Source organism: Melanerpes formicivorus, unplaced genomic scaffold (assembly GCF_026170545.1).
Source record: "Melanerpes formicivorus ecotype bairdi unplaced genomic scaffold, bMelFor1.0.p_v2 SCAF_166, whole genome shotgun sequence".
Classification (NCBI taxonomy): domain Eukaryota; kingdom Metazoa; phylum Chordata; class Aves; order Piciformes; family Picidae; genus Melanerpes; species Melanerpes formicivorus.
The window spans coordinates 139,787-163,121 of record NW_027142518.1 but is presented as its reverse complement, the minus strand read 5'-3'; the positions used below and the strand labels follow the sequence as shown (position 1 = coordinate 163,121).

Sequence of the window (23,335 nt, the reverse complement as noted above, 5' to 3'; positions counted from 1 at the left end):
TCAGACGTAGCCCTCCTGGCAGAGGGGGTTGCCGTTGATGAGGCTGAAGGCGGCCAGGGAGTGGTTGGTGCTCTTGAGGGAGGTGATGCGGGTGGTGCTGCGGGCCACGCTGTGGGAGCGGCGGAGCCCGGCCCCGCAGCACAGCAGCTGCCTGTTGAACTGCTTGCGGAAGCTCTTGCTCAGCAGGTAGAGGGCGAAAGGGTTGACGCAAGAGTTAGTGAAGGCCAGGACCCGAGCACAGATGCTGGAGACGAAGTGCAGCACCGAGGTGTCCACCTCGGAGTAGTGGTAGGAGCGGTACAAGTAGATGATGTGAGTGGGGAGCCAGCAGAAGGCGAAGAGGCAGACAAAGACCAGCACCGTCCGGGCCAGGCGCTTACGGGACTCGATCTGGCAGGAGAGAGGGAAAAGCAGGTTAGGAGCTGCCCCCCCGGGGACGGGCTGAGGGTCTGCAGCTTGGAGCAGAGGAGCCTGAGGGCTGCCCTCAGTGCTGGGGCTGAAGATGTGCAGGGCAGTGTGGGGAGGAGGCAGCCAGGCTCTGCTCAGGGATGTGCAAGGCCAGCCCAAGGGGCACTGGGTGTCAGCTGGAGCAGAGGAGGTGCCAGGGGAAGAGGAGGGAAAACTTCTTCCCTGGAGCAGGCTGCCCAGAGAGGTTGTGGAGTCCAAGTAAGCACTTTCCCTGTATGGTGCATGTAAAAGGGGCTCTCCAGTACAGAATCCCAGAATCCCAGCATGGTGGAGCTAGGAAGGGGCCTCTGGAGATCATAGAATCATAGACTCATAGATTCAATATGGTTAGAAAAGGCCTCAGAGATCATCAAGTCCAACCTGTCACCCAATACCATCTGATCAACTAAACCATGGCACCAAGTGCCCCATCCAGGCTCTTCCTAAACACCTCCAGGGATGGTGACTCCACCACCTCCCTGGGCAGCACATTCCCATGGCCTGCTTAGAAGAACTTCTAAGAATCCTCCTGCTTAGAAGAACTTCTTCCCCACCTCCAGCCTAAACCTCCCCTGGCACAGCTTGAGACTGTGTCCTCTTGTTCAGATGGTGTTGGGTGATAGGTTGGACTTGATGATCTCAAAGGTCTTTTCCAACCAGGTTAATTCTATTCTATTCTATTCTATTCTATTCTATTCTATTCTATTCTATTCTATTCTATTCTATTCTATTCTATTCTATTCTATTCTATTCTATTCTATTCTATTCCATTCCATTCCATTCCATTCCATTCCATTCCATTCTTTCTATCCTATCCTATCCTATCCTATCCTATCCTATCCTATCCTATCCTATCCTATCCTATCCTATCCTATCCTATCCTATCCTATCCTATCCTATCCTATTCCCTCAGTCACCTCTTGAGCTGCCCAGCTGAACTGGCACAGGAGCAGCTCCCACAGGCTGCAGAGCAGGCAGCAGGCAGCAGAGATCTGGCCAGTCCCTCCTGGCTCTGCTGTGTGCCTCTCTGACTGCAAATCAGCCATCAGGGCTCAGGGAGGGTTGACATGGACCAGATGATGATGTCTCCAGAGAGCAGGCTGAAAATTAAATCCTTTCTAAAGGGCTCTCCTTGGCTAAACCATATATTCCCCTTAAGTGTATCCTTAATTTGATCCAGGGCTATTGAGGCCACATCTGCTCCACAAAGAAAGGAAGCAGAGCAATACATAAATCGATGCTCCTTAGCTCAGATGGAGACCTATAGCTCCTGCAGGCACTGCAGCACAGCGGTGAGGGACTGACAGTGCTAGGCTGCAGCCTGGCCTGCTGCTCTCTTTAGGACTCTTTCCCCTGCCCTCCCAACCAACTGTCTACAACTCCCTGAAGGGAGGTTGTAGCCAGGTGGGGGTTGGTCTCTTCTGCCAGGCAGCCAGCACCAGAACAAGAGGACACAGTCTCAGGCTGTGCCAGGGGAGGCTTAGGCTTCAGGTTAGGTGAAAGTTCTTCCCAGCAAGAGAGATTGGCCATTGGGATGTGCTGCCCAGGGAGGTGGTGGAGTCACCATCCCTGGAGGTGTTTAGGAAGAGCCTGGATGAGGCCCTTGGTGCCACGGTTTAGTTGATTAGATGGTGCTGGGTGATAGGTTGGACTGGATGATCTCAAAGGTCTCTTCCAACCTGGTTAATTCTATACTATTCTATTCTATTCTATTCTATTCTATGCTATGCTATGCTATGCTATGCTATGCTATGCAGCTGCTTCTGCTCCTCCTTTTACCATCACTAATCAAACCAACCAGCCATTGGCTCAGCCTGCAGGGAGGGAAGGCTGACACAGCCTCAGAAGGGGAGAAAGGTAAAGAATTGCAGGGATCAGAGACCATCTGATGGGCAGGCAAAACACCTTTCCAGCCCTGCTGCTTCACCACAGCCCCCCCAGGGCTGCATGAGATGCTTGTGCTTAGGTCAGCTTAAGCTGGAGATGGCAGCTGGGTGCATATAGCTGGGCTGAAATTTCAGCTGTAGAATGGCTTGGGTTACTCCTCAGAATCACAGGATGCCAGGGACCGGAAGGGAGCTGCAGAGAGCATCCAGGCCAAGCCCCCTGCCAGAGCAGGAGCACCCAGGGCAGCTCCCACAGCAACACAGCCAGCTGGCTTTGCAATGCCTCCACACAAGGAGACTCCACAACCTCTCTGGGCAGCCTGCTCCAGCCCTCTCACACCCTCACAAGGCAACAAATTCTTCCTCCCTGCTCCTGCTGGCCACACTATTCCTGATGCAGGCCAGGATGCCCTTGGCCTTCTTGGCCACCACTGCTGGCTCATGTTCAGCTGGCTGTCCACCAGCACCCCGAGGGGAGGGGAGGGGAGAGGAGGTGAAGGGAGAGGAGGGGAGGGGAGGGGAGGGGAGGGGAGGGGAGGGGAGGGAAGGGAAGGGAAGGGAAGGGAAGGGAAGGGAAGGGAAGGGAAGGGAAGGGAAGGGAAGGGAAGGGAAGGGAAGGGAAGGGAAGGGAAGGGAAGGGAAGGGAAGGGAAGGGAAGGGAAGGGAAGGGAAGGGAAGGGAAGGGAAGGGAAGGGAAGGGAAGGGAAGGGAAGGGAAGGGAAGGGGAGGGGAGGGGAGGGGAGGGGAGGGGAGGGGAGGGGAGGGGAGGGGAGGGGAGGGGAGGGGAGGGGAGGGGAGGGGAGGGGAGGGGAGGGGAGGGGAGGGGAGGGAAGGGAAGGGAAGGGAAGGGAAGGGAAGGGAAGGGAAGGGAAGGGAAGGGAAGGGAAGGGAAGGGAAGGGAAGGGAAGGGAAGGGAAGGGAAGGGAAGGGAAGGGAAGGGAAGGGAAGGGAAGGGAAGGGAAGGGAAGGGAAGGGAAGGGAAGGGAAGGGAAGGGAAGGGAAGGGAAGGGAAGGGAAGGGAAGGGGAGGGAAGGGGAGGGAAGGGGAGGGAAGGGGAGGGAAGGGGAGGGAAGGGGAGGGAAGGGGAGGGAAGGGAAGGGAAGGGGAGGGGAGGGAAGGGAAGGGGAGGGGAGGGGAGGGAAGGGGAGCCAAGGCTACCTGTTTCCTGACATGCATGTTTCCTTCCCCAGGGATGTTGTAGGCACTGCGGATCAGGTTCTTAGCAATGAAATAGTAATATACTGAGATGACAGAGAGCGGAATGACATAGAAAATGAGGAAGGATGCCATGGAGTGGATTTTGGGGTGCAGGCCGTCAGAGTGGGGGTAGGGAGCGCAGCTGACGAAGGTTTTATTAGTGCCTCTGTCATGGAAAGGGTGCAGGTCTGAGAACACTGCCTCAGGGATGGCCAGCAGCATGGAGACGACCCAGATCACAGCAGCTCGCAGGCAGATCTTCATCAGGGCGTGGGATGCTTGGATCTCCATCGGCCTCACTATGGCTTTGTACCTGAAAAGACAGCAAAGAAGCCAGGAATGCACTGAGACTTTTGAAGGTGTCCAGAGAAGGGCAACAAAGCCGGGGAGGGGTCTGGAGCACAGCCCTGTGAGGAGAGGCTGAGGGAGCTGGGGGTGTTTAGCCTGCAGAAGAGGAGGCTCAGGGGAGACCTTCTTGCTCTCTCCAACTCCCTGAAGGGAGGTTGTAGCCAGGAGGGGGTTGGTGTCTTCTCCCAGGCCAGCCACGTGGACTCTGCCAGCCCAAGCAATCTGGGGAGGGAAGGAGAGGAGAGTTTTGGAGAGGGAGGGGAGGGGAGAGGAGAGGTTTGGAGAGGAGAGGTTCGGAGGGGAGAGGAGGAGAGATTCAGAGAGGAGAGATTCAGAGAGGAGAGGTTCAGAGAGGAGGCGAGGGGAGAGGAGGGGAGACGAGGGGAGGAGAGGTTCAGAGAGGAGAAGTTCGGAGAGGTTCGGAGAGGTTTGGTTCAGAGAGGAGAGGTTCGGAGAGGTTTGGTTCAGAGAGGAGAGGTTCAGAGAGGAGGCGAGGGGAGAGGAGGGGAGACGAGGGGAGGGGAGGAGAGGCTCAGAGAGGAGAGGTTCAGAGAGGAGAGGTTCAGAGAGGAGAGGAGAGGTTCAGAGAGGAGAGGTTCAGAGAGGAGAGGTTCAGAGAGGAGAGGAGAGGTTCAGAGAGGAGAGGTTCAGAGAGGAGAGGTTCAGAGAGGAGAGGTTCACAGAGGAGAGGTTCAGAGAGGAGAGGTTTGGAGAGGTTCGGAGAGGAGAGGAGAGGACCAGAACAAGAGCACACAGTCTCAAGCTGTGCCAGGGGAAGTTTAGGCTGGAGGTGAGGAGAAAGTTCTTCCCAGAGAGAGTTGTTAGCCATTGGGATGTGCTGCCCAGGGAGGTGGTGGAGTCACCATCCCTGGAGGTGTCCAAGAGGGGATTGGATGTGGCACTTGGTGCCATGGTTTAGTTAGTCAGGAGGTGTTGGGTGACAGGTTGGGCTTGATGATCTTTGGGGGTCTTTTGCAACCCTCTTGATTCTATGATTCTATGACCTCAGTGCTCAGCTCTGCTCCTCTCTGCCATTCAGAGCCAGCCCATCAAAGCCAAGCAGAGCCTCTCTTAGCTCGAGGCTGTGGATCCTCACCCGGCAGTTTTGGCCTCAATGCTGCCGGTAGGTTTCTCATTTCCCAGTCACAGACACCTGCCAGGGGCCCAGGCAGGCTCCTAGGGATTAATTCTGCTCTCATTTAATTTGCCATCGACCCAGAGGGCTGCCACACATTAATGTGGATGTGTGCAAACTGCATTAAGAGAGGAAGTGCAACCACAGGCTCCAAAAGCAAACAGCAGCTGCAGCCCCGGCACACAGCAGGGTGCAAGGGGAGCACAGAATGCTAAGGGTTGGAAGGGACCTCAAGAGATCATCTACCCCAACCCCCCTGATGGAGGTTTTGCCATACATCTCATTCTGGATCAGCTCAGACAAGGCACAGGGCAAGGTCCTGCAGCTGGGTCAAGTAAACCCCAGGCACAGACCCAGGCTGGGTGCAGAGTGGGTTGAGAGCAGCCCTGAAGAAAGAGTCTTAGGGGGTACTGGGTGCTGAGCAGCTCCCCAGGAGCCAGCAGTGCCCTCCTGCAGCCCAGCAGGCAGCTGTGTGCTGGGCTGCAGCCAGAGGAGTGTGGGCAGCAGGGCAGGAGAGGGGATTCTGCCCCTGGGCTCTGCTCTGCTCAGACCTCACCTCCAATCCTGCCTCCAGCTCTGGGGTCCCCAGCAGGAGAAGGACACAGAGCTGCCGGAGGGAGGCCAGAGGAGGCCACAAAGATGCTCCCAGGGCTGGAGCAGCTCTGCTGTGAGCACAGGCTGAGGGAGCTGGGGGTGTTCAGCCTGCAGAAGAGAAGGCTCCAGGGGCACCTCAGAGCTGCCTGCCAGGAGCTGAAGGCATCCTGCAGGAAGGCTGCAGAGAGACTTTTGCTGAGGGGGTCTGGAGCCAGGCCAAGGGGGAATGGTTTGGAGCTGAGGCAGAGCAGGGTCAGAGTGGAGCTGAGGAAGAAGTTGTTGAGTGTGAGGGTGGTGAGAGTGTGGCCCAGGCTGCCCAGGGAGGCTGTGGCTGCCTCCTGCCTGGGGGTGTTGAAGGCCAGGCTGGATGAGGCCTTGAGCAGCTGAGTGGAGCTGAGAGGTGTCCCTGGGCATGGTGGGGAGCTTGGAGGAGCTGAGCTCTGAACTCCCTTCCAGCCTGAGCTATGCTGTGATGGTTCTCTGACAAAACCACACCAGTGACTAAGCTACACTCAGGGCACCATTGCTGGATGTCTTACAGAGCCAGCCAGAGACAGTCACAGAAGCTTTCAAAAATGCCAGTTTCTCAACCCAAAAAGCCCTGCCTGTGACGTGCAAGAAATCCATATTGGAACTTGTTCTGACAGAGAAGGAAGAGGGCATCATTGATTTAAGCATTAGCAGCTTCCTAAACTGTAGTAGCCATGGTGTCCTGAGCTGAATGCAGTGGAAGGAGGCAGGGGGAGGGAGAAAGGGGGAGAGATGGAACCTTGGAGAAGCAAAGTGAAAAGCAGCTGGGTGGGGACAGAAATGTCAGGGGGGCAATGGTAACCATACTTTTGGATAGGATAGGATAGAATAGGATAGAATGGAATGGAGTGGAGTGGAGTGGAGTGGAATAGAATAGAATAGAATAGAATAGAATAGAATAGAATAGAATAGAATAGAATAGAATAGAATAGAATAGAATAGAATAGAATTAACCAGGTTGGAAGAGATTTTTGAGATCATCCAGTCCATCCTATCACCCAGCACCATCTGATCAACTAAACCATGGCACCAAGTGCCTCATCCAGGCTCTTCCTAAACACCTCCAGGCATGGGGACTCCACCACCTCCCTGGGCAGCACATCCCAATGGCCAATCTCTCTTGATGGGAAGAACTCCTTCCTAACATCCAGCCTGAACTTCTCCTGGCACAGCTTGTGACTGTGTCCTCTTGTTCTGGTGATGGGTGCCTGGGAGAAGAGACCAACCCCCACCTGGCTACAACCTCCCTTCAGGGAGTTGCAGAGAGCAAGAAGGTCTCCCCTGAGCCTCCTCTTCTCCAGGCTAAGCAACCCCAGCTCCCTCAGCCTCTCCTCACAGGGCTGTGCTCCAGACCCCTCCCCAGCTTTGTTGCCCTTCTCTGGACACCTTCCAGCAGCTCAACATCTTTCCTAAACTGAGGAGCCCAGAACTGGACACAGGACTCAAGGTGTGGCCTAAGCAGTGCTAAGCACAGGGCACAATGACTTCCCTGCTCCTGCTGGCCACACTTCCTGATGCAGGCCAGGATGCCCTTGGACTTCTTGGCCCCTGGGCACACTGCTGCCTCATGTTTAGGCGGCTGTCAACCAGTACCCCCAGGTTCCTTTCTGCCTGGCTGCTCTCAGCCACTCTGACCCCAGCCTGGAGCACTGCCTGGGGTTGTTGTGGCCAGTGTGTAGAACCTGGCACTTGGATGTGTTCAATCTCCTGCCCTTGGACTCTGCCCATCTGTCCAGCCTGGCAAGGTCCTTCTGCAGAGCTCTCCTGCCCTCTAACAGATCAACTCCTGCCCCCAGCTTGGTGTTATCTGCAAATTTACTGCTGATGGACTCAATGCCCTCCTCCAGATCATCAATAAAGCTATTGAAGAAGCTGGGGCCCAGCACTGATCCCTGGGGGACACCACTGGTGCCTGGCTAGCAGCTGGCCCCTGGCCTCCTCCTTTTCCTTGCCCTGAAAACAACTGTGCCAGGCAAAAAGCTGCCCCCAAGGAGAGGAGAAGAGGAGTCCTGCTAACCCCTGCTAATTGTCATTAAAAAGAAAAAATACATACAGTAGTAAAATCGATATGCAACAGATGGGGGAGGGAAAAAAAGAGCAAGAGTAAATGACAGCAAATATCAGAGCTTGAAAATGTGGTTGCCTGATAAGGGAGGCTGGAGGAGCCAGCACCTTATCAAAGGTCACCTGCACAGCTCAAAAAGTACAGCAGGAAGAAGGAAACCAGGAAGTGAGGCATGGGGAGGAGACCCAGAGGGATGGCACAAGGTGCAAAGCCAGGGGGGAGATGTTTGAGAGCAAAGGTGGCCTGTGGGCAGAACGCTCCCTCCCCAGCTGGGCTCAGGAGGCTGTGAGCCAACATCTGCTAGTACAAACCATTTTCACACCAGCAGCTCTGAATCATTGACACCTAGGGGTAGCAAAGGAGCTAGCTGGGGAACAATTGGGGTTAATTTTTTACAGCTCTTGGAACAGAGGAGAAATTCCCTGGAAGTAGAGGGCTGGCTCCAAAGTGGTGGAGTTCAGCAAGCTGGGAGGTGTGACCACGAAAGCTGCAAGAAGCTGAGTTGCCCAGGGCTGGTTGTGGATGGAATAATGGAGGGGTTAATCCTGCTGACAGATGCTGATCAGGCTCACAGACTGCACTGGGTTGGAAGGGATCCTCCAAGGGCATCCTGTCCAACACCCAGCAGGCAGCAGGGACACCTCCAACCAGAGCAGGCTGCCCAGGGACACATCCAGGCTGAGCTTGAATGGCTCCAGCACCTCCCTGGGCAGCCTGTTCCAGTGTCTCCCCAGCCTCACTGTGCAGAGCTTCCTCCTGATGTCCAACCTAACTCTGCCCTGCTCCAGTTCCAAACTGCTGCCTCTGGTCCTTCCCCACAGCCCCTTCTGAACAGTCCCTCCCCAGCCTCCCCTCCCCTTCAGATACTGAAATGCAGCTCTTAAGGTGTCCCTTGGAGCCTTCTCTTCTGCAGGCTGAACAGCCCAAATTCTTTCATCCTGTCCTCATAGCGGAGGTTCTCCAGCTCCTGATCATCTTTGTGTCCCTCCTCTGGACCCTTTCCATCAGGTCCATGACCTTCCTGTGCTGAGGGCTCCAGAGCTGGCCACAGCCCTGCAGCTGAGGTCTCCCCAGAGCAGAGCAGAGGGGCAGGATCCTCTCTTTCCATCTCCATCCATGCTGCTTTGATGCAGGTCTGGCTTGCTTCTGCCCTTCTCCCATGGGACAAGGGTTACACTTAGCTGTCCCAGACCAGAAGGGTGGTCTGTTCCAGGTGTGGTCTGCTCCAGGTGGGGACCCTGAACCCCGTGGCCTCCTCAGCAAGTCCTCAAAGATGCCAGCATAAAGGGAGCAGTGTGCAGAGCCCTGTCTAGCCTGGGTGCTGGGAAGCTGCTGTAGCTGCAGTGTTCTGTACAGCTTGTATCTGCTGCCTTGGGCAGGTCCTACAACCTCTGGTGGGAAAGCCAGCAGATGACACCGTGGCTGAGCAGGCTGTCAGAATGCTGTGGAGTTACGGGAACAAATGGCCACGGTCTAAGGGACGCCACTTTAGCTCAGCCAGCTGGAAAATACTACAGGCAGGATGTAGGGCAGCAGGTTGTGTCCAGGAATGGCACAGTGCACTCACTGTTGCCTCAGCAGCTGCCTCTGTGCTTCTCTCCCAGGTCAGTCACAGAGCCACAGAATGGGTTGGGTTGGAAGGGACCTTACAGATCATCCCAGCCCAACCCCCTTGCCATGGGCAGGGACACCTCCCACCAGCCCAGCTTGCTCAAGGCCTCATCCAGCCTGGCCTTCAACACCTCCAGGGCCAGAGCCTCCACAACCTCTCTGGACAACCTGTTCCAGTGCCTCACCACCCTTCTAATGTCTAATTTAAATCTAGCTTCTAATGTCTAATCTAAATCTAAATCTAATCTAAGTTTAGCTTCTAATGTCTAATCTAAATCTAAATCTAATCTAAATCTAGCCTCTAATGTCTAATCTAGATCTAGCTTCTAGTGTCTAATCTAAATCTAAATCTAGCTTCTAATGTCTAATCTAAATCTAATCTAAATCTAGCTTCTAATGTCTAATCTAAATCTAAATCTAGATTCTAATGTCTAATCTCAATCTAGCTTCTAATGTTTAATAAAAATCTAAATCTAATCTAAATCTACATCTACATCTAATGTAAGTCTAGTTTCTAATGTCTAATCTGAATCTAAATCTAATCTAAATCTAAATCTAATCTAAATCTGGCTTCTAATGTCTAATCTAAATCTAATCTAAACCTAAATCTAAATCTAATCTAAACCTAAATCTAAATCTAAATCTAATCTAAATCTAGCTTTTTCCAGTTGGAAGCTATTGCTCCTTGTCCTCTGTAAAAGGACACAGAACCACAGAACCATTCAGGTTGGAGCAGACCCTCAGGATCACCAAGCCCAACCATTCACCCTGCTCTGCATGGGTCACCTCTAAACCAGAGCCCCAAGCACCACATCCAAACCACCCTGAAACACAGACAGGCTTGGGGACTCCATCACCTCCCTGGGCAGCCTCTGCCAGTCCCTGACCACTCTTGCTGGGAAAAATGTTTCCTACTGTCCAGTCTAACCCTGCCCAGTCACAGCTTGAGGCCATTCCCTCTTGTTCTGGCACTAATCACCTGGGAGAAGAGACCAGCAGCAGCCTCTCCACAACCTCCTGTCAGGTAGCTGTAGACAGCCATGAGGTCTCTCTCCCCTCAGCCGCCTCTGTTTCACACTGACCATCCCCAGCTCCTTCAGTCTCTCTCCATCAGATTTATTTCCCAGGCCCTCCACAGCTTCCTTGCCCTCCCCTGCCCTGGCTCCAGTACCTCCACATCTCCCTTGTGCTGAGGTGCCCAAAACTGGACACAGCACTCACCAGAGCTGAGTGCCAGGGTACAATCCCCTCCCTGCCCCTGCTAGAACCTCCCTGCTCCTGCTGGAGTCCCTCTCCAGCTGTCCCATAGGTCCTCTTCAGATTCTGGAAGGCCTTCTCTTCTGCAGCCTGAACAGCTCCAGCACTTCCAAGCCCTTCCCCTCAGGACTGTTTTTTATCCATTCTCTGCCCACCTTGGATTTGTGCTTGGGGTTGCCCTGACCCAGGTGCAGGACCTTGCCTTGGGCCCTGTTGAGCTTCATGAGGTTGGCTTGGGCTCACCTCTGAAGCCTGTCCAAGTGCCTCTGGATGGATCCCTGCCCTCCACTGTGTCACACAGCTTGGTGTTGTTGGCAGGCTTGCTGAGGGTGCCCGAATGCCACTGCCCATGTCACCAACAAAGATGTCAGACAACACTGGTCCCAGTACCACCTCCTCAGGTGCTCTCCACTCCTCACTGATCTTCACTTGAGCATCAAGCCACTGACCACCACTCTTTGAATGCCACCCAGGCTGAGCACTCTGGAGAAGAGAAGGCTCCAGGGACACCTGAAGAGCTGCATTTCAATGTCTGCAGGGGACCTGCAAGCTGGCTGGGGAAGGACTGTTCAGAAGGGGCTGTGGGGACAGGACCAGAGGCAATGGTTTGGAACTGGAGCAGGACAGAGTGAGGCTGGACATCAGGAGAAAGCTCTGCACAGTGAGGCTGGGGAGACACTGGAACAGGCTGCCCAGGGAGTGCTCAAGCTCAGCCTGCTCTAGTGGGATGTGTCCCCACTGCCTGCAAGGGGGTTGGACAAGATGCCCTTGGAGGGTCCCTTCCATCCCTGAAGCCATTCAAGCTCAGCCTGGATGTGTCCCTGGGCAGCCTGCTCTAGCTGGAGGTGTCCCTGCTGCCTGCTGGGGGTTTGGACAGGATGAGCTTTGAGGCTCCCTTCGATCCCAGTGCAGGCTGTGAGCAAAGCAGCTACTGATGCTTCACTGCACACAGAGGTCCTGCTGTGCCTGCTTTGCCTTTTGCACCTCAACTCCCTCCTATAACCTTCTCAGCCAGGCTGCTGCCCACCGCTGAACACCAAGCAGGAACACAAGAGCACAGCTGGGAGCTGTGCTGCTGTCCCAGCCCAGCCCCTTCACCCTGGCACCCAAGTTCCCCTTGGCCAGTCGCTCTCCTTGCTCACAGGGTGCTCAGCACCTTGCTCCACGAGACCATGACAACTGCCTGGGCATTTTTATGTGTCACTGAAATGTCAACAGCAGCTGATCCAACTTGTCTGCCTTTTGATTGCTCCAGTATTGACAGTCTCCAGCACATTAGCACAGCCTCCAACCTCCAGCCCACCCACATACTGTAATGCTCCTGCTCAGGGAAGTGCATCCCTGGTGTCCTGGCCATCTGCTCTGCCTCATCAAGGTGCTCAGAAACTTGGTGCTCTTTGATCTGCTCCTGGTGCGGGGGCTGAGGAAATGAGAGCTGAAACCCAGGCTGCTGAGAGGGTTTCTATTGCATTGACAGAGGGGCTGAGACTCTGGGGCTGAGAGAGCAGCTCTGCATCTGGCATCTGCACTGCAACAGCAAGGGCAAGGGCACAGGGAGAGGGGAAAGGGCACAGGGAGAGGGGAAAGGGCACAGGGAGAGGGGAAAGGGCACAGGGAGAGGGGAAAGGGCGCAGGGAGAGGGGCAAAGGCGCAGGGAGAGGGGCAAAGGCGCAGGGAGAGGGGCAAAGGCGCAGGGAGAGGGGAAAGGGCGCAGGGAGAGGAGCAAAGGCGCAGGGAGAGGGGAAAGGGCACAGGGAGAGGGGAAAAGGGCGCAGGGAGAGGGGAAAGGTGCAGGGAGAGGGGAAAGGGCGCAGGGAGAGGGGCAAAGGCGCAGGGAGAGGGGCAAAGGCGCAGGGAGAGGGGAAAGGGCGCAGGGAGAGGAGCAAAGGGCGCAGAGAGAGGAGCAAAGGCGCAGGGAGAGGAGCAAAGGCGCAGGGAGAGGAGCAAAGGGCACAGGGAGAGGAGCAAAGGCGCAGGGAGAGGAGCAAAGGCGCAGGGAGAGGAGCAAAGGCGCAGGGAGAGGGGCAAAGGCGCAGGGAGAGGGGAAAGGGCACAGGGAGAGGGGAAAGGCGCAGGGAGAGGGGAAAGGCGCAGGGAGAGGGGCAAAGGGCGCAGGGAGAGGAGCAAAGGGCGCAGGGAGAGGAGCAAAGGGCGCAGGGAGAGGGGCAAGTGTGCAGGGAGAGGAGCAAAGGCACAGGGAGAGGAGCAAGGGCGAAGGGAGAGGAGCAAAGGTGCAGGGAGAGGGGAAAGGGCGCAGGGAGAGGGGAAAGGGCGCAGGGAGAGGGGAAAGGGTGCAGGGAGAGGGGAAAGGGCGCAGGGAGAGGGGAAAGGGCGCAGGGAGAGGGGAAAGGGCGCAGGGAGAGGGGAAAGGGTGCAGGGAGAGGAGCAAAGGTGCAGGGAGAGGGGAAAGGGCGAAGGGAGAGGAGCAAAGGCACAGGAAGAGGGGAAAGGGCGCAGGGAGAGGGGAAAGGGTGCAGGGAGAGGGGAAAGGGTGCAGGGAGAGGGGAAAGGGTGCAGGGAGAGGAGCAAAGGCACAGGAAGAGGGGAAAGGGCGCAGGGAGAGGGGAAAGGGCGCAGGGAGAGGGGAAAGGGCGCAGGGAGAGGGGAAAGGGCGCAGGGAGAGGGGAAAGGGCACAGGGAGAGGAGCAAAGGCACAGGAAGAGGGGAAAGGCGCAGGGAGAGGGGAAAGGGTGCAGGGAGAGGAGCAAAGGTGCAGGGAGAGGGGAAAGGGCGAAGGGAGAGGAGCAAAGGCACAGGAAGAGGGGAAAGGGCGCAGGGAGAGGGGAAAGGGTGCAGGGAGAGGGGAAAGGGTGCAGGGAGAGGGGAAAGGGCACAGGGAGAGGAGCAAAGGTGCAGGGAGAGGGGAAAGGGCGAAGGGAGAGGAGCAAAGGCACAGGAAGAGGGGAAAGGGCGCAGGGAGAGGGGAAAGGCGCAGGGAGAGGGGAAAGGGCGCAGGGAGAGGGGAAAGGGCGCAGGGAGAGGGGAAAGGGTGCAGGGAGAGGAGCAAAGGTGCAGGGAGAGGGGAAAGGGCGAAGGGAGAGGGGAAAGGGCGCAGGGAGAGGGGAAAGGGTGCAGGGAGAGGAGCAAAGGTGCAGGGAGAGGGGAAAGGGCGCAGGGAGAGGGGAAAGGGCGCAGGGAGAGGGGAAAGGGCACAGGGAGAGGAGCAAAGGTGCAGGGAGAGGGGAAAGGGCGAAGGGAGAGGGGAAAGGGCACAGGGAGAGGAGCAAAGGCGCAGGAAGAGGGGAAAGGGCGAAGGGAGAGGAGCAAAGGCGCAGGAAGAGGGGAAAGGGCGAAGGGAGAGGAGCAAAGGCGCAGGGAGAGGGGAAAGGCGCAGGGAGAGGAGCAAAGGCGCAGGGAGAGGGGAATGGGCGAAGGGAGAGGGGCAAAGGCGCAGGGAGAGGGGAAAGGGCCCAGGGAGAGGGGCAAAGGCGCAGGGAGAGGGGAAAGGGCACAGGGAGAGGGGAAAGGCGCAGGGAGAGGGGAAAGGCGCAGGGAGAGGGGCAAAGGGCGCAGGGAGAGGGGCAAAGGGCGCAGGGAGAGGAGCAAAGGGCGCAGGGAGAGGAGCAAAGGGCGCAGGGAGAGGGGCAAGTGTGCAGGGAGAGGAGCAAAGGCACAGGGAGAGGAGCAAGGGCGAAGGGAGAGGAGCAAAGGTGCAGGGAGAGGGGAAAGGGCGCAGGGAGAGGGGAAAGGGCGCAGGGAGAGGGGAAAGGGTGCAGGGAGAGGGGAAAGGGCGCAGGGAGAGGGGAAAGGGCGCAGGGAGAGGGGAAAGGGCGCAGGGAGAGGGGAAAGGGTGCAGGGAGAGGAGCAAAGGTGCAGGGAGAGGGGAAAGGGCGAAGGGAGAGGAGCAAAGGCACAGGAAGAGGGGAAAGGGCGCAGGGAGAGGGGAAAGGGTGCAGGGAGAGGGGAAAGGGTGCAGGGAGAGGGGAAAGGGTGCAGGGAGAGGAGCAAAGGCACAGGAAGAGGGGAAAGGGCGCAGGGAGAGGGGAAAGGGCGCAGGGAGAGGGGAAAGGGCGCAGGGAGAGGGGAAAGGGCGCAGGGAGAGGGGAAAGGGCACAGGGAGAGGAGCAAAGGCACAGGAAGAGGGGAAAGGCGCAGGGAGAGGGGAAAGGGTGCAGGGAGAGGAGCAAAGGTGCAGGGAGAGGGGAAAGGGCGAAGGGAGAGGAGCAAAGGCACAGGAAGAGGGGAAAGGGCGCAGGGAGAGGGGAAAGGGTGCAGGGAGAGGGGAAAGGGTGCAGGGAGAGGGGAAAGGGCACAGGGAGAGGAGCAAAGGTGCAGGGAGAGGGGAAAGGGCGAAGGGAGAGGAGCAAAGGCACAGGAAGAGGGGAAAGGGCGCAGGGAGAGGGGAAAGGGCGCAGGGAGAGGGGAAAGGGCGCAGGGAGAGGGGAAAGGGCGCAGGGAGAGGGGAAAGGGCACAGGGAGAGGAGCAAAGGTGCAGGGAGAGGGGAAAGGGCGAAGGGAGAGGGGAAAGGGCACAGGGAGAGGAGCAAAGGCGCAGGAAGAGGGGAAAGGGCGAAGGGAGAGGAGCAAAGGCGCAGGAAGAGGGGAAAGGGCGAAGGGAGAGGAGCAAAGGCGCAGGGAGAGGGGAAAGGCGCAGGGAGAGGAGCAAAGGCGCAGGGAGAGGGGAATGGGCGAAGGGAGAGGGGCAAAGGCGCAGGGAGAGGGGAAAGGGCCCAGGGAGAGGAGCAAAGGGCGCAGGGAGAGGGGAAAAGGTGCGGGGAGAGGGGAAAGGGCCCAGGGAGAGGAGCAAAGGCGCAGGGAGAGGGGAAAAGGTGCGGGGAGAGGGGAAAGGGCGCAGGGAGAAACTTCCATGAGAGGGAAGGCTGTGGGTTGGAGTCTGAAGCTCCTTCAGTTCTCTTGAGCTTGGAGCAGAGGAGCCCTAGGGCTGCCCTCAGTGCTGGGGCTGAAGATGTGCAGGGCAGTGTGGGGAGGAGGCAGCCAGGCTCTCTGCTCAGGGATGTGCAAGGACAGCCCAAGGGGCACTGGGTGGCAGCTGGAGCAGAGGAGGTGCCAGGGGAAGAGGAGGGAAAGCTTTTTGGCTGTGAGGATGTGAGAGGGCTGGAGCAGGCTGCCCAGAGAGGTTGTGGAGTCTCCTTGTGTGGAGGCATTGCAAAGCCAGCTGGCTGTGTTGCTGTGTGAGCTGCCCTGGGTGCTCCTGCTCTGGCAGGGGGATTACCAAGGCAGGACACCTACCCTAGGGCATCCCGTCAGCCCCTGCAGCTGCACATCCCCACATCAGGCCAGCAGGATGCTCTGTCTCCCAGGCACCTCACATTTCCCCTGCCATGTGCTTGCCACAGCAGTGACTCCAGGAAGGTTTCCCTGCTGGAGCAGCAGGGCATGGTGAGTTTCACTGCCCCAGCAATCAGTGGGATCAGCTTGCCTGCTCCCTGTGCAGGTGTGCAAGCCCTGCCACGCACAGGGGAGAGTCAATGAAATGAAGACAGCTCCCATGACAGGGGCAATTAAGCAGGTTGCTTTTCCTCATACTGAGAGAAGACTCCCCTTGATTTCCTGCCACTTGCTGTGCCAGCCTTGGCTTTGCTGCCTGAGTCAGCAGTGGCCCAGGTGTCCCTGCTCTCACAGCCACCTCTGCACTCTTTCCTTTTGCACAAGGCAGGAGGAGGAGGAGGGCAGGCTGGAGGGTGACCCCCAAATCCCCTCTGTGCTAGGATGAGCTGAGCAGTAGCTGAAGAAATCTGCTGCCTCCACAGAGCAGGGCAGGGCAGGGCAGGGCAGGGCAGGGCAGCAGGGCAGGCAGCTGTCCTTCCTCTGCCAGCCTCCTCTGCAGGCTGCCTGTGCCACACACATCCACTGCTCCCTTCCTCACCGTTGTATACTCAAGCCCTGGCGCCTTATCACTCATGGAGCGTGGCTGTGAGCTCACCACAGGCCTTCACCCTCTCCTGGCTGCTCTGCAAACATGCCAGGCTTGCAGGAAAACAGCTCCCACAGCTCTTGCAAATGCAGGCAGGCAGATGCCAGCAGCCTGCAGCCACTGCAGTGGTGCCCCAGCAAACACATAGCTAATATTGGTCACTTCACAGTATCACAGTATCGCTGGGGTTGGAAGAGACCTCAAAGATCATCGAGTACAAGCTGTCACCACACACCTCACAACTAGACCATGGCACCAAGTGCCACATCCAGTCCCCTCTTGAACACCTCCAGGGATGGTGACTCCACCACCTCCCTGGACAGCGCATTCCAATGGCCAATTACTCTCTCTGTGAAGAGCTTTCTCCTCACCTCCAGCCTAAACTTCCCCTGGCACAGCTTGAGACTGTGTCCTCCCTCCCTTTCTCACACACCCTCTCAAACAATTCAGCTTCAGTCTGATGTGATCTCCTGACTGGACCCAGAACCATCCTCAGCCCCTGGGTAACCTGTGGCTGTGCCTTACCCAACCAGATCTGGGCAGGCACACTTGTCTGAGCCCATGTGAAAGGCTGAGAGCCCTGGGGCTGCTTAGTGTGGAGAGGAGAAGGCTGAGAGGGGATCTGATCAATGTCTGTCAATATCAGATGGGTAGGGGTCAGGATGAAGGTGCCCAGTGATAGGAAGGGACCCCTAAAGATCATCCAAGTCCAACCCAGGGCAGGCCAGACAGGAACACAACCAGGTTGTTTGAGACTCCACCAGCCCTCTGGGCAGCCAGCTCCAGGGCTTCAACAGTCTCCCCATAAAGAAATTCATCCTCATGTGGAGCTGGAATTGCCTGGGCTCCAGCTTGTATCCATTATTCCTTGTCCTATTGCCAGGTGCCACCAAAGAGAGCAGGGCCCCTGCCTCTTGGCATCCACCCCTCAGCTATTGCTAGACATTGATCAGATCCCCTCTCAGCCTTCTCTTCTCCACACTAACCAGCCCTAGGGCTCTCAGCCTTCCATATGGGTTCAGACAAACGTGCCTGCCCAGATCTGGTTAGGGAAGGCACAGCTAAAGTATCCCCCAATCATCCTGGCAGCCTCTGTTGGAGTCTCTGCAGCAGGTCTCTGTCTCTCTTGAACTGGGGAGCCCAGAACAGGACACAGCACTGCAGCTGTGGTCCCAGCAGGGCAGAGCAGAAGGGGAGGACCTCCTCAATGCCAGGTCTCCTTAGGCAGCAGCACAATCCCTCCAGCACAGCAAGCAGCTGTCACCATGCAAGGACACTGGCACTGAGGGGTGCTTATTAGCAGCGGCAGCAGGGAAGTCATTGTGCCCTGTGCTCAGCACTGCTGAGGCCACACCTTGAGTCCTGTGTCCAGTTCTGGTCCTCTCAGTTTAGGAAAGATGTTGAGCTGCTGGAAGGTGTCCAGAGAAGGGCAACAAAGCTGGGGAGGGGTCTGGAGCACAGCCCTGGGAGGAGAGGCTGAGGGAGCTGGGGTTGCTTAGCCTGGAGAGGAGGAGGCTCAGGGGAGACCTTCTTGCTGTCTCCAACTCCCTGAAGGGAGGTTGTAGCCAGGTGGGGGTTGGTCTCTTCTCCCAGGCAGTCAGCACCAGAACAAGAGGACACAGTCTCAAGCTGTGCCAGGGGAGGTTGAGGCTGGAGGTGAGGAGAAAGTTCTTCCCAGCAAGAGAGATTGGCCATTGGGATGTGCTGCCCAGGGAGGTGGTGGAGTCCCCATGCCTGGAGGTGTTTAGGAAGAGCCTGGATGAGGCACTTGGTGCCATGGTTTAGTTGATCAGATGGTGCTGGGTGATAGGTTGGAATTGATGATCTCAAAGGTCTCTTCCAACCTGGTTTATTCTATTCTATTCTATTCTATTCTATTCTATTCTATTCTATTCTATTCTATTCTATTCTATTCTATTCTATTCTATTCTATTCTATTCTATTCTATAACTTGTTTTGCTGTCTCCTCCTGCAATGGACAACAAGCTGGCAGTGGTCACTGGCAGTCAGAGCAGGGAGGGGATTCTGCCCCTCTGCTCTGCTCTGCTCAGACCCCACCTGCAGCACTGCCTCCAGCTCTGGGGCCCCCAGCACAAGAGGGATCTGGAGCTGCTGGAGAGGCTCCAGAGGAGGCCACAAAGGTGATCAGAAGGCTGCAGAACCTCCCCTGTGGGGACAGGCTGAGAGAGTTGGGGCTGTTCAGCCTGGAGAAGAGAAGGCTCCAGGGAGACCTCAGAGCAGTCTTCCAGTATCTGAAGGAGGCTACAAGAAAGCCAAGAAGGGACTTTTGGCAAGGGCTGGGAGTGATAGGATGAGAGGGAATGGATTGAAGCTTGAGGAGGGCAGATTGAGACTGGAGAGGAGGAAGAAATTCTTCCCATTGAGGCTGGTGAGACTCTGGCACAGGCTGCTCAGGGGGGCTGTGGCTGCTTCCTCCCTGGAGGTGTTCAGCACCAGGCTGGATGAGGCCTTGAGCATGGGTTGGAACTGGATGATCCTTGAGGTCCCTTCCAACCTTAAACCATTCCATGAATCTCTGAATGCCTTGGAATGGGAATGTATTCTTCTCCCACATGCGTGCCTGTCTCCCAGGTGTCACTGAAGAGCTTGGTAATCCCTGGTCACCAGTGCAGCACAATGGTGAAGAGGCCCCAGAGCAAGATGAAGCTCAGAGCCTGCAGTCAGCAAACCCCAGGCATGCCACAGCTGTTGTTTTCTGCTCTGTTCACTCACTTCAGGCAGAAAAAAAACAACCCAACCAAACCCACTCTTAATGTGCTGCTCAGTGTTCCCTGTGTGCAGCACCAGGCCAGAGAGCCACAAATCTCTCTAGGGTCATCTTCTTTAAGGTGGATTTTCCCTTTCCTGACACTCCCACCAACAGCTTCCCTGAAGCTTTGGAGAGATGAGCTTCCTCCTGAAATCCTTGTGCTTTTCCCCACATCTGCATCACAGCAGGCAAGGAATGGGGGAGACCTCACCTGGAGGAGCTCTGGGATCCTCAGCACAGGAAGGACATGGACTTGATGGAGTGGGTCCAGAGGAGGGTCACAAAGATGATCAGGGGCTGGAGCATGTCCCCTATGGGGACAGGCTGAGGGAGCTGGGGTTCTGCAGCCTGGAGAGGAGAAGGCTCCAGGCAGACCTCACAGCAGCCTGCCAGCACCTGAAGGGGCTCCAAGAAGGCTGCAGAGGGACTGTGCCCAAAGGCCTGCAGGGACAGCACCAAGGGCAAGGGTTTGAAAGAAGAGCAGAGCAGATGGAGATTGGCTGTGAGGAACAAGTTCTGCCCCAGGAGGCTGCTGCAAGACTGCAACAGGTTGCCCAGGGAGGGAGCTGAGGCTCCATGGCTGGAGCTGTTGAAGGTGAGGCTGGAGAAGGCTGTGAGCAAGCTGCTGTGGTAGAGGATGTCCCTGCTGAGTGCAGGGGGCTGGACTGGAGGAGCTTTGGAGCTCCCTTCTGATCTAACCCCTTTCTGTGTTCTGTGATCCAGGCAGCACATGAGACTCAGGAGAAGTGTAGGTGGTCTGGAGGATTGGTGCAATGCTCCCAACACTTGGAGGGCAGATTGCCTGCAGAGCTGTGCTCACACACGGGCCTGTTGGTCCATCAGCATGGAGCACTGAGCAAACACATTGCTGCTTCTGCCTCTGAAATGCCATGGAGCCCTTTGCTGTCCCGGAAACCACTCACTGCTCACTCAGATGTGTGCGTGGAGCTGAACAAAACCAGTCTGATGCTGCAGAGCAGGTTAGGAGGAGAGACTCAAGGGGTGTGCAGGTGGCCACCTAACCCAAGTCTAACTCCACACCCTTGTGACCAAGAAAGGCAAGCCCCAAGTCATTCTTCTTGAGAGCAAAGTGAACCTGCAACACATTTCCCTCACTGGAAATCTCCTACTTCTGTGAGATTTTAGAGCTGTAGCCTGGGGACAGTGAGTTCCTTGATCTCTTTCTGAAGAGCCCAAAGAACCCACGTTACAAATAACTCACCAGTGCAGGTAGTGGTTTGTATAAAAGCCAACAAGTCTAAGAAATACTTAAAAGCTTTCCAGAACGGTAGGCTGGAAACTTCCACAGAGCATTCAAATGTCTCTTGGAACTCAGCCTCTCAAACTCAAGCCCCTTGCAGCTCAGCCTCTCAAACTCACTCAAGCCCCTTCCAGCTCAGCCTCTCAAACTCAAGCCCTTTGGAGCTCAGCCTCATAAACTCAAGCCCCTTGCAGCTCAGCCTCTCAAACTCAAGCCCTTTGGAGCTCAGCCTCATAAACTCAAGCCCCTTCCAGCTCAGCCTCTCAAACTCAAGCCCTTTGGAGCTCAGCCTCATAAACTCAAGCCCCTTGGAGCTCAGCCTCATAAACTCAAGTCCCTTGCAGCTCAGCCTCATAAACTCAAGCCCCTTGGAGCTCAGCCTCATAAACTCAAGCCCCTTGCAGCTCAGCCTCTCAAACTCGAGCCCCTTGCAGCTCAGCCTCTCAAACTCAAGCCCCTTGCAGCTCAGCCTCTCAAACTCAAGCCTGCTGAATTCAGCCTTAAACTGAAGCCTCAGAGACAGTTTTCCAGAGCCTGGCAGGACTCTTAAACAGAGCTGGCTTGTCAGCAGCACAGAATTTGTCAAAGCCCAGCTTTTTTCCCATGTCCCACACCAGCTCAGCTTCTGGCTGCTGTTTACACCAAACACCATCAGAAGGCCAAGCCTCCCAACCACCAGCACAGATCAGCCTGGGCTGCATAAGGAGCAAACAGTTCGGTCAAGGGCAGCAATACACTGGCCGTAGCCAACTGGAATCCCCTGGCTTCAGGCATCCTCCTTTGAATGCCTGGAAGCTATTTCATGAAGTCTTGAGCCTGAAGGAAGCAAGCCACGAGAAAGAACTGCTTCTAACTGCATTCTGAATGGCTGCTCCACTGAACCATGGATCAATTATCCCTCTGGCAGATAGGAACATCCTGTCTTGTAGCAGCCTGCCATTGAGGGGGTTTTCTCTCTCCGGTCCTTAGCTTGCTCTCCTCTTATACTTCTTTTAATTAAGCCCAGACCATTAGCTAAGCTGCACAAACACTGAGTTTAGCCTAGAAGAAAATAAAAAGTCTCCTGGCTGCATCTTCCCCAAGCTGTGTGCTCTATAACCACCAGGAATGACCTGGAGCTGTGCACTGGCCCCCACCCTCACTCAGCAGCTTAAAAGTGCATTTGCAGTTCTGGATTTTCCTGGAGCCTCAGCTGTGCAGGCTTCATCCCAGGGCTTACCTGTCAGCTGAGAGAGCAGTGAGGGTAAAGACTGACACCCCTACAGAGGTCAGCTGTATGAAGGGGATGAGCTTGCAGCCAGTCCTGCCAAAGAGCCACTCGTCAGCAAGGTACCTGCTGGCATCCACGGGCACGCAGGTCACCAGGAGCAGCAGGTCCCCCAGGGCCAGGCTGGAGATGAAGAGGTTGGGGACGTTCCTCATGGATTTCACAGTGCAGAAGATCTTAATCAAAGTGATGTTGCCAACCAGGCCTATCAAAATGATGAGCCCATAGATGGTGGGGATGGCGTAGAGGAAGGCTGGGTAGAACCAGTCACTGCCCAGGAGGGAGAGGTTCGCACTCTGGTTGGCAGAGATGTTGTAGAGGATGAAGTTGTCTGGGTCCAGGTCCAGCAGAAGGCACTCTCCAGATTCCATCGTCCTCCTCTGCCCTTCTTTCTCCTCTGAGAAATCCTCAGGTGTGTTTCTTGGCTTTTGCTGCTCACTGGCTCCAAACCACCAGAAGAGCTGAAGCAGTCATGAAGCTTCAGGGCACATCTCGACAGCAACCCAGCCCCGCGGCAGCTGCAGCTCGCCCGGCAGTTCCGTGAGGCGCCAAGAGAGCATCTCCCAGCATCGCTCAGATCCTGAAACTCGCCTTCTGCTCACCGGCTTGCCCTGCTCTTAGGTATCCCTCAGCTCTGGAAAGCCAGTCACCAAACACCAGCGGAGGGAAGGCATTTTCAAAGTCGCTCGAGTCCCAGCCGCAGGTCTGCCGTGCGGAGCGGAGCTCACAAGCAGGGACCGACAAGAAGCAAGAACTTTGGGTCGCCTCCGGCACGCCGCATCCCCAGCGCCTGCCCTCGGCGGCTGGATTTAAAGTGAGGCGAGAGCAGGGCTCCGCTAACGCCTCGGATCCTATAGGCAGCGGGTGCCGGACGTCAGCTCTCCCCCTCGCTTCCCTCCGGCGCGCACCGGCTGGCTGCGATCACCGCGGAGCGGCCGCCGAGCGCCAGCCACCTGCTGGCCACCCTCATCGCAGCCGGGAGGAAGGAAGGGGGAGGCAAAGAAACCCTCCCCGAAAGCCCTGCCGGTTAGCCGCGGAGGGGGAGGAATAAAAGGAGGGGGGGTGTGGGGTGTTTGGAAACGTCAAATCCAAAGCAAAACAACGGCAAAGACAAAACGAAACGAAACAAAGCAAAGCCACACACGCGCGACATAAATCTGCTCGTTTCTAGGTGAGGAGGAGGAGGTCAGGTTCGATGCATCGCCAAAAAGAAACGAACCAAGGAAAACTAAATATGAACAAAAGGGGTGGGGGATGTAAAAAGGAAGGAAGGAAGGAAGGAAGGAAGGAAGGAAGGAAGGAAGGAAGGAAGGAAGGAAGGAAGGAAGGAAGGAAGGAAGGAAGGAAGGAAGGAAGGAAGGAAGGAAGGAAGGAAGGAAGGAAGGAAGGAAGGAAGGAAGGAAGGAAGGAAGGAAGGAAGGAAGGAAGGAAGGAAGGAAGGAAGAGAAAGAGAGAAAGAAGGGGGAAAGGAAGAAAGAACGAAAGAAAGAAAGAAAGAAAGAGAGAAAGAAAGAAAAGAAGGAAGGAAGAATAAAGGAAGGAAGGAAGGAAGGAAGGAAGGAAGGAAGGAAGGAAGGAAGGAAGGAAGGAAG

At 56.3% G+C, this 23,335-nt stretch overlaps 1 protein-coding gene across 1 annotated transcript; it reads right to left on the bottom strand.

The window, feature by feature from the left end:
* On the bottom strand, positions 1-22,114 carry GRPR (gastrin releasing peptide receptor). The gene is made up of 3 exons (XM_068169171.1): positions 21,696-22,114; positions 3,492-3,843; positions 1-390 (listed from the first exon to the last, which is right to left on the bottom strand). The coding sequence occupies exons 1-3, from the start codon at positions 22,112-22,114 to the stop codon at positions 1-3; spliced, it is 1,161 nt and encodes a 386-aa protein (XP_068025272.1).
* Positions 22,115-23,335: the final 1,221 nt, after the last annotated feature.

Excerpts from the sequence above, each read along its gene's own strand:
- GRPR (XM_068169171.1), bottom strand. The coding sequence starts at position 22,114 with ATGGAATCTGGAGAGTGCCTTCTGCTGGACCTGGACCCAGACAACTTC. Across the intron at positions 3,844-21,695 it reads ACTGCTCTCTCAGCTGACAG|GTACAAAGCCATAGTGAGGC; the intron begins GTAAGCCCTGGG and ends CTGTCTTTTCAG. Across the intron at positions 391-3,491 it reads ACATGCATGTCAGGAAACAG|ATCGAGTCCCGTAAGCGCCT; the intron begins GTAGCCTTGGCT and ends CTCTCCTGCCAG.